Source organism: Cyprinodon variegatus, unplaced genomic scaffold, assembly GCF_000732505.1.
Source record: "Cyprinodon variegatus isolate N-32 unplaced genomic scaffold, C_variegatus-1.0 Scaffold1037, whole genome shotgun sequence".
Classification (NCBI taxonomy): domain Eukaryota; kingdom Metazoa; phylum Chordata; class Actinopteri; order Cyprinodontiformes; family Cyprinodontidae; genus Cyprinodon; species Cyprinodon variegatus.
The window spans coordinates 50,268-60,337 of NW_015151490.1; the positions used below are offsets into that span (position 1 = coordinate 50,268).

At 40.3% G+C, this 10,070-nt stretch overlaps 1 protein-coding gene across 1 annotated transcript in view; it reads left to right on the top strand.

Annotated features, from left to right (window-relative positions):
- The window catches only part of LOC107100969 (NACHT, LRR and PYD domains-containing protein 12-like), a 60,890-nt gene that overhangs the window by 7,066 nt on the left and 43,754 nt on the right, over positions 1 to 10,070 (top strand). The window contains exons 3-6 of the mRNA XM_015399682.1: positions 767 to 845; positions 1,620 to 1,836; positions 1,959 to 3,759; positions 9,061 to 9,234. Coding sequence (XP_015255168.1) covers positions 767 to 845; positions 1,620 to 1,836; positions 1,959 to 3,759; positions 9,061 to 9,234 — 2,271 coding nt within the window. The remainder of the gene's footprint in view (positions 1 to 766; positions 846 to 1,619; positions 1,837 to 1,958; positions 3,760 to 9,060; positions 9,235 to 10,070) is intronic.

A 10,070-nucleotide genomic window follows, 5' to 3' on the forward strand; every position in this document is an offset into this window, starting at 1 on the left:
ATTTATTGATGATGTGACTGCTGACAAAAGCAGCAGGATGAATTCTGAAGTCTTTCGGGCAATATTATCCACTCATATTCAGCCAAATGCTTCAGAACTCATTGGACGGCGCTTCACAGTGCAGATGGACAATGACCCAAAGCATACTGCGAAAACAACCAAAGAGTTTTGTAAGGGAAAGAAGTGGAATGTTATGCAATGGCCAAGTCAATCACCTGACCTGAATCCGATTGAGCATGCATTTTACTTGCTGAAGACAAAACTGAAGGGAAAATGCCCCAAGAACAAGCAGGAACTGAAGACTGTTGCAGTAGAGGCCTGGCAGAGCATCACCAGGGATGAAACCCAGCGTCTGGTGATGTCTATGCCTTCCAGACTTCAGGCTGTAATTGCCTGCAAAGGATTTGCAACCAAGTATTAAAAAGTGAAAGTTTGATTTATGATTATTAATCTGTTCCATTACTTTAGGTCCCTTAAAAAGTAGCAGGCACATATACACACTGTTGTAATTCCTACACTGTTCATCTGATTTGGATGTAAATACCCTCAAATTAAAGCTGAAAGTCTACAGATAAAGCATATCTTGTTTGTTTCATTTCAAATCCATTGTGGTGGTGTATAGAGCCAAAAAGATTAGAATTGTGTTGATGTCCCAATATTTATGGACCTGACTGTAGCTTTAGGATCAGAACACCACAAGCACCTTGGTCTTTGTCTGTTTGTTGTTCTACTGCATATGAGTTCATGCTTCCTGGTTCCTCCACAGGGTGGACCAGCAGAACTCAGAGGTTCCCAGTGGTCCATCTGCCCAGCAGCATCAAACCCAGCTGGACTCCATATTTATGGTCTGTACACGTACTACAACTACTTACCCATGGGTTCTGTTCACAGTCATCTCCATGCAGCACTTTGTAGACAAGAGGACTGTCAGTCTGTCCAACATGGAGCTGATGTTTGGCTCTATTATTTCAGTCTTGTATGGACTGTATAGACTGACTGTATATGGAACTTAGGTGGCAACAATCAATTCAGGGTGCCGGGTCAGGTCACTTTAGAAATGTTCAGGTGCTTGCAGTAAGAAGAGACAGACTCCTTAAACCAGCTTGATTGATTTATCTGCATTTAAGGCTATGTTAGGGCTTGGTGTGTGGTTTCTGAAATACAAACATACAGTACAAATTCAGAACATAGAAAATAAAATAAAACTCAAAGGCTCGAATATCATACCAGCATTCAGCATGCAATATATAATCAACAGGGATTAGCAATACTGCAACATAAAACTCCCAGCCTACGGCTAGTTAGCAGCTAAAAACAAATCACTAATTTTAGCTAACCATTCACCATAAAATACACAATGCAAATGGCAGCAAACTAATGCTAAGCTATCAATGTAGGCATAGGGGGTTAACACAAACACAGAGTGTAACACAAAATACACATATTAACTTACGGCTCTATGGATGCACACACTGCAGATCATTAAACTCTGTCTGCTCCAAACTGAGTGGTATGCATGTGGTGTGTTTAAGAACTCTGGTAAGGAAGGAATTTTCATGAACAGGTATTAACTTTTGTACAAGTCTGATGTGTCCTTAATTCTTTTTTTTTCTGTTCAGCTGCTGGAGGAAAACATTGTTAGTTTTGTGAAGAATGAGCTGAAGAAGATACAGAAGGTTCTGAGTCCAGATGATACAAAAGGTCAAAGGGAGGTTGAGGAGGTGTTGGAAGGTGAGGACGAAGAGGAGAAAAGGAGCAGAGAGGCATTTGTTAAGATCACCATGAACTTCCTGAGGAGGATAAAGCAGGATGTGCTGGCTGAACGTCTGCAGAGTAGTAAGAGGATTTCTATTAAGATTTAACATGATGGATAAATTATTCATTCATTCCATTCAGAAGAACAGAAAATCAATTACTATGACTTGTTCCAATACTATTGATATTTTATGTTCCTTCAGGATATTGTTCCGAAGTTTGTCAACATAACCATAAATCAAGTCTGAAGAAGAGGTTCCAGTCTGTGTTTGAGGGGATCACTAAAGCAGGAAGTCCAACCCTTCTGAACCAGATCTATACAGAGCTCTACATCACAGAGGGAGGGACTGGGGGGGTCAATGATGAACATGAGGTCAGACAGATTGAAACAGCATCCAGGAAAACAAACAGACCAGAAACAACAATCAGACAAGAAGACATCTTTAAAGTTCCACCTGGAAGAGATCAACCAATCAGAACAGTGATGACAAAGGGAGTGGCTGGCATTGGGAAAACAGTCTTAACACAGAAGTTCACTCTGGACTGGGCTGAAGGCAAAGCCCATCAGAACATCCAGTTCATATTTCCATTAACCTTCAGAGAGCTGAATGTGCTGAAAGAAAAAAAGTTCAGCTTGGTGGAACTTATTCATCACTTCTTTACTGAAACCAACGGAATCTGCAGCTTTGATCACTTCCAGGTTCTGTTCATCTTTGATGGTCTGGATGAGAGTCGACTTCCTCTGGACTTCAAAAACAAGGAGATCCTGACTGATGTTACAGAGTCCACCTCAGTGGATGTTCTGCTGACAAACCTCATCAAGGGGAAACTGCTTCCCTCTGCTCTCCTCTGGATAACCACACGACCTGCAGCAGCCAATCAGATCCCTCCTGACTGTGTTGGCATGGTGACAGAGGTCAGAGGGTTCAATGACCCACAGAAGGAGGAGTACTTCAGGAAGAGATTCAGAGACGAGAAGAAGGCCAACAGGATCATCTCCCACATCAATAGATCTAGAAGCATCCAGATAATGTGCCACATTCCAGTCTTCTGCTGGATTACTGCTAAGGTTCTGGAGGGAGTATTGGAGACCAGAGAGGAAGGAGAGCTGCCCAACACCCTGACTGAGATGTACATCCACTTCCTGGTGGTTCAGACCAAAGTGAAGAAGATCAAGTATGATGGAGCAGCTGAAACAGATCCACACTGGACTCCAGAGAGCAGGATGATGATTGAGTCTCTTGGAAAACTGGCTTTTGATCAGCTGCAGAAAGGAAACTTGATTTTCTATGAATCAGACCTGAAAGAGTGTGGCATTGATATCAGAGCAGCCTCAGTTTACTCAGGAGTGTTCACAGAGATCTTTAAAGAGGAGAGGGGACTGTACCAGAACCAGGACAAAGTGTTCTGCTTCATCCATTTGAGTGTTCAAGAGTTTCTGGCTGCTCTTCATGTTCATCTGACCTTCATCAAGGATGGAGTCAATCTGATGGGGGAACAAAAAAACATATCTGTTAGGGCTAAATTAGCTAATAAATCGAAACTAAGTAATCTCCATTACAGTGCTGTTAACAAGGCCTTACAGAGTCTCAATGGACACCTGGACCTGTTCCTCCGTTTCCTCCTGGGTCTTTCACTGCAGACAAATCAGACTCTCCTACAAGGTCTGATGACAAAGACAGAAAGTTGTCCTCTGACCAATCAGGAAACAGTTCAGTACATCAAGAAGAAGATCAATAAAAATCTGTCTGCAGAGAAAAGCATCAACCTGTTCCACTGCTTGAATGAACTGAATGATCGTTCTCTGGTCCAGAAGATCCAACAGTCTCTCAGATCAGGAAGTCTCTCCATAGATAAACTGTCTCCTGCTCAGTGGTCAACTCTGGCCTTCATCTTAGTGACATCAGGAGAAGATCTAGATGTGTTTGACCTAAATAAATACTCTGCTTCAGAGGAGGCTCTTCTCAGGCTGCTGCCAGTGGTCAGAGCTTCAACCAAAGTTCTGTAAGTACTGACAGAACTTGGGTTTTGAGACCAAGTGCTAAAACCAGGAAAGAGTGAATATTATCCTGGTCAAACTGATCTTTGACCATTAGTTTTATTAAAAAAAGTAAAACTAGTCAAATGGAATTACAGACTAACATAGATCTAAAACAAAAACAAAATGGGGGCTCCTATGGGCAGTGGCTTACTAAAGGTCTACAACCAAGTTTGAAAAAATAAATAAGATTTTTAATTGGTGAACAATATGATTTCTGTTATCAAAGTCAAACATAAGTCTTTAAGTATATAGTTTTTTTTTATTCTTGTAAATCATGAATTATGTTCATCCTTGCTAGACCTGGAAACAGATACCACCGGCTAGTCCAGGTAGATATATAGGACTTCGTAGCTATCCCATAGATCTAAACAAAGAGAGGAGTAAAGATGTCATCCCCCGCCAGTTGTATACAGGGAACCAAGTTGCATTTCCTAATTATTATAAGATCTATCCCAAAAAATGGTTTGGTCCAAATGCCAATCTAATTGGAGGTGCAGTCAGCTGCTGTTCCGCAAGCTCTGATTTGCGAAGTGTCAAAAACACTTTATATAAAGGCCGCAACAATTTGTAAAAGTGAGTAAATCATTGGTCGCATCATTTGTTCGAGGACCTCATGGTTTTAACTTAAAATCAGATTTTTCTACCACTTTTTCATAAGTTAAATAATTTTCTCTAATGACCTTAGAAGTTTTGGATTTGGGAGCAGAGTTAGAGCAGATAGTCTGGTTACTTTATTGTGCTGTGTTAACTGTCTTACTAAAAAAAATAGTTTGCAGATTAAATACAGAGGAAACATGGTTTTGGGAACAGGAAATGTGTTAAGTTATTGGAGGAACAGCGATTAAATTTACCATTTATTTGTGTAGAAAAAGTTCTCCAATGTTTGAAGAAACCAACCACTTGATAGTGTGGTTAATAAACATGACTTACAAAGTTTTCCTTTATGGTAATCTGGATAAAATAAAAACAAATATAATAATTGACTGTTTTTAAAACTGGCAACATCTTATTTATTACCAGGACTTTCTCTCCTGCTAAGAGATGACCTGTGAGAACATTCTGGGAGTTCAAACTATAGAATTATACAGCAAATATCACACTAATAATCAATAAAGGGAATATATCTGTGCTGGTATAGAGCTGAACTTCTAACTCAAATGTCAGATGTATTATATACTTATCATGACTGACAGCTTTTAGCATAATCATATGTCTGGAAAAAGAAACTGGCATTAATGGGATACTTATCCAGTAAATTCTGTTTTATAGATTATACATACATGGTTCTTAAGTATTTCAGGTACAGTTGTTACTTTTTGCTTGTTTAGAACCTGAAGAAAATGCTGATTTAGTTGTATTTTCTCTTTTTGATAGATATCACATTATTTTCAATCTTATAATTTTCCTAATGAAGGAGTAAAGCTTTAAGATTTAAAATTCATTCCGTCTCAGCCTGATATCTTTCCATCTAAACACAGTTTGTAAAGATATGAACTGGTTGTTTGGGATGTGTCAGAACTTGGAAGGCAGACAGACAGAACAGAAGTGATTTCTAAAAAAATTGTTTTATTCACTGCTCAGTGTGGCTTGCCAGCTGGGACAGTCTGACTTGAATCTCTGTAGCGGTAGCAACTTAGATTAATGACCACAAAACTATGACAGGGAATGATAGTAGGGAGGGTTTTAAGTTCATTCTGAGCCCAGAGGAAGGAATGGAATCCAGCCAAATGATTTCTCTACAGCATGCGGCAGGAGCCACCCGGAGAGTTCTCTGAGTAGAAATAGAGTAGCCTGATGAGCAGAAGCCAGCAGATGAGGAAGAGAAAGGGAGAAACTAATGGGAAAAGAAAGGGAAAATCTAAAGTCAGTGGCGATGTGGAATCAGATGTCAAGGCCATAAGATCAGAGATACCAAAAGGTACGGAAGGGAAATTCCCGCCAGGGTCAGGAGACAGAACCAAGGTCATTAGCAGGCAGAATCCAAATAGCAGTCCAAAGACAGGTCAGGCAAAACAGATCAGAACAGGGAAAGTTAAAATCAGAAGTCCAGGACCAGAAATTATTCAGGATCAGGTAACCCTCATGACTGAGAGCAAGCATTTTAAATAGGAGCTGGAACAGGTGGATCTGATGAGTGAGAATAAAAACTGGGCAGAGCTAATCAGGCGGAAGAAATGAACTAATAATACAGCCATCAGTGCCAAGATCATTACAGAACCCCCTCAACGTTGGATTACAGAGACCCTTTTGGGCTGGTCAGGATGCACCCTATGAAAAACCTTAATCAGGTCTTTTCCCAACATGAATCTAGCAGGAACCCAGGACCTCTCCTCGGGTCTGTAACACTCCCAGTCCATCAAGTACTGGATCCCCCTGTCTGTCTACCTAAACCTCGGTAGGCAGTTGACAGTGTATGAAGGTTCCCCTTTCAAGGAATCGGGTTGGTGGAGAGGACCTGGACCTGGTACAAATCTAGAGATTAGAACTGGCTTGACCCAGGACACATGAAACGTAGGATGTAACTTCATAGCATGAGGGAGTTGAAGGCAGACAGTAACCTGGTTCATCAATTTACTGATGGGGAATGGCCTGATAAAAAGAGGAGCCAGCTTCCTACTATCTACCCTAAGGGGCAGATCTTTGGTAAACAGCCAAACTTTCTGGCCCTCCTGATAAATGGTGCTGGAACCCTCCGATGATTAGCAGCTGTAGCTTGGCTAACCAAGGCCTTAGATGTTGCCTTTCTATTCCTTCTCCAGGCTCACTGCTACCTGAGAGCAGATAAATGGGCCGATGGAACATTGGAATCTTTTTCCTGAAAGGTGAACCAAACACAGCAAAAAAAAAAACCAAACACAGCAAAAAACTGAAAGAGCCCAGTGGTGCTAGAGAGGGCAGAATTTATGGCATGTTCAACCCAAGGAAGTTGACCAGCCCAATTAGTGGGATCAGCTTCTCTCTGGCCCTCTCTGTCTGGCCGTCTGTTTGGGGGTGAAAGCCTGAACAAAAATCCAGTCATCAGGGCCAAAATCATGACAGATTGTTTAATCTAGTGAACTGCATAAAGATACTTTTCAAGGTGTTCTAAAAAAAAAACCCAAAAAAAACAACCTCCATGTTGTCCCTCAAGAAAACTGGACAGTGAGCGAAAGTGTACTTTTAGGTCAGAGGAGAGATATGCCTAGATGAGAATAATGATGGACTGACTACAACAGAAGCCCTCAGCTACACAAGCTTTAAAGCCCAATAATATACTTGCTTTTACTCTTCTTTTATATGGCTTAATGAGAGAAGTGGGCTTTAAGCTGCCTTGCAAGGCCATTACACTTTCACTTAGGCGCTGCCGCTTTTTCAGCAGTCCAAGCTTTCTCTGCTCTCTTTTTCTCATCGACTTCTCCTCCTTTCCCACCACCGGCTTGCTACAGGTTTGCCTGCTGTGTCTAGAAGTAGCTTGCAGCAGTGACCCAGACTGAAACAGCTCATTGGCTAATTTGTATAATGTGTAGCCTGGTCCCGGTGCTCTGGACAGCTTTATCATATTAACAGGAGATGCGGCACAAGTGAAGTTAGACACTGTCATCAGACAACATTGGGTAATTTATAAATGTTTTAAAGCAGGTTGGGTCGGGATTAGCAAGCAGGGGGGTCCGGATCCTGACCGCGGTCCGCTAATCCGTGACCTCTCCCATAGAGGAATACTGTGTGAGTCATGTTTCTTGCAGCAAAGCATAAATATTATCCAGAAGTTGATTAATTTTGCACAATAGTCTTCCTGATTTACTCTAATATAGTAAATGAACTCCCTGTTTCTCCAATAACTTATTACATGCCAGCCTTGCTGACTGAATACCTCTTACTGACTGAATAACTCAATACTATCTTTATCCCCAACTCCCACCAAAAAAATTGATCTCTGTATTACCCTATCTCTCATTGAGCAGTGTGCAGGAGTGCAGCACCCATGGAGTATTTCTGGGTTCAGACTGGTGGTTTATGAGACACAAAGTGCCATTCTTTGGGAATCAAGAAACTTGGAGCATTCCTTGTCCAAGTGTTTTGTTTTAATAAACAGGCCATCACTCACTGCTTCTGAAGTTTTTAACTCACATCAACCAAGCCAGGATCATTTAATTTGAATTATTAATAAAAATTTCCCTGAACTTTGATGGTAAAATATGCCTGACACTTGACTTAGAGCTCTACATTAGGTATAAATATTATGATAACTTTAAAATTATTGTTAGCATGTTGTTTAATATATATTACAGCTGACAGCCCGTACATGCTGTCAACTGTCATCTATTTTGAGGGCTCCTGAAAACCATCAGAACTTCATGTTCCTGCAAACTAATGCCGTTTCTAGGTGAGACAGTTAACACAGCAGAATAAAGAATCCTGACTAGCTACACTTCCTGCTGCTGACTGTACTGCTCTAAGATAGCTGTTGCTACTAGCTCTATACAGCCAGGCAGGCAGTCACCAGCAGCTACAACTACTCTGCTGTCAACATGGAGAGCAGGCTGACTACACTGCAGTAAACCATTCTCTGTTCAATCCAGTTTGCAAGTGAAATATGCATAGCAAAGCTGCTGCTAATCGTGTCCTAGATTGCAACATTGAATCATGAAATATATTATTAACAGTTGCATAAAATAACTGGATATTCATTTTACAGCCTCATTCTCTCCCCTTCTGCTCCTTCAGTCTTTATGTGTTTTTGCACTGCCCTTTCTTACTTCTTTGTGTTTTTTATTTGTTATTATTTTGCTAGATGGCAAGCATGTATGCTATCAATTGGTACGGAGTATAGAACTAAAATATTGAATTATACATTTTCTTTCCTTTTTTATAAAAGTCTCTACAAAACTCTCAAATTCCCCACATGTTTTCCTCCTTGCTATCCTATCACTTTGTGCTGCTTTGTATGTCAGCTAGAAAACAAAAATAAAAAACAATTGTAGGGGTTTAGAAAATCCTACAGCTGAATTACATCAGCTGTGGAAATTATGCAATGACCTTTCTCGGTTCAATCCAGTTTGCAAGTGAAATATGCATATGCAAATCTGCTGCTAATCCTACCCTGGATTGATGATGACATCATCCAGCACCTTCTAGTGCCTTTTAGGACAGTCAATAGCAAATTTTCTAGCTGAGGAGTTGGCAACACTGCTTTTTTGGGGGTTTTGGTATACATGCTCTGGTTTGAGCTTCATGAGCTTTCGAAAAAGGCTTTTATGTTGTCATTTCTATCTCTGTCTCTTCAGACTGAATAGCTGTAACCTCTCAGAGAGAAGCTGTGAAGTTCTGGCCTCAGTTCTCAGCTCCCAGTCCTCTAATCTGAGAGAGATTGACCTGAGTAACAACAAGCTGAAGGATTCTGGAGTGGAGCTGCTGTCTTCTGGACTGAAGAGTCCAAACTGCAAACTGGAAAGTCTCAGGTCTGAATATCATTCCAGGAAATATTTGAAGCCTTGTTTTTATATCTAAATTCATGCAGAATGTTTATGTGACCTTAGTGAGCATTGGAGCATTATTTACTGTAACTTATTACGATTACAACGAAGCAAACTAAACTCACAGTTATCACTAAACACTGCTAGTGCAGTTTCAGATGAAGAGAAAGATGGACTGAACCAGGACTTGATATAAATATTTGGAGATTTTAATAGAAAATAATTATATGGTGTCATCGGAAAAAAGTATTCAACTATTCACTCCAGTTAAAAAAACAGACATTAATTTCACTCAGTCTGCCCTTTATTTTATCTTTGCAAAGAGAGAAAAGTTCATCATAAGGCCCTTATTGCATGGTAATCAGCCATGTTCTGATCTGGATAGCATTCATCCCCCTTTACTTACAATAATGGAAAGTATTCAGAGTCAAAACAAATTACAGACACTTTGGTTTAACAATAATATCTTATGAATAAACATTGAGAAATAGTCTGGCTGGTTGTGGGAATAAGTATGTCTTGTCTATAAACACCCCTGACTTAGGCATGGTGTGGCCTTGCAGGTGAAACAGACTGGGTAAAATCTTTTTCAGTAGATAAATCGCATAATTCAGTATATATTCAATAAGAGAAATCTTAATTTTCCGATCACAGTTCCACGGGGTATCATCGTTGTAATCGATAATAAAAAAGGACAATTAGCGAATAAATGTAAAGAAAAATAAGAACTAAGAAACGACAATGTAAGTAACAATGAAATAAAGACAGATTGAAATGCATATAGGAGGCTGAACTCAAGAGATCCCAGTGTGGCTGTAAGG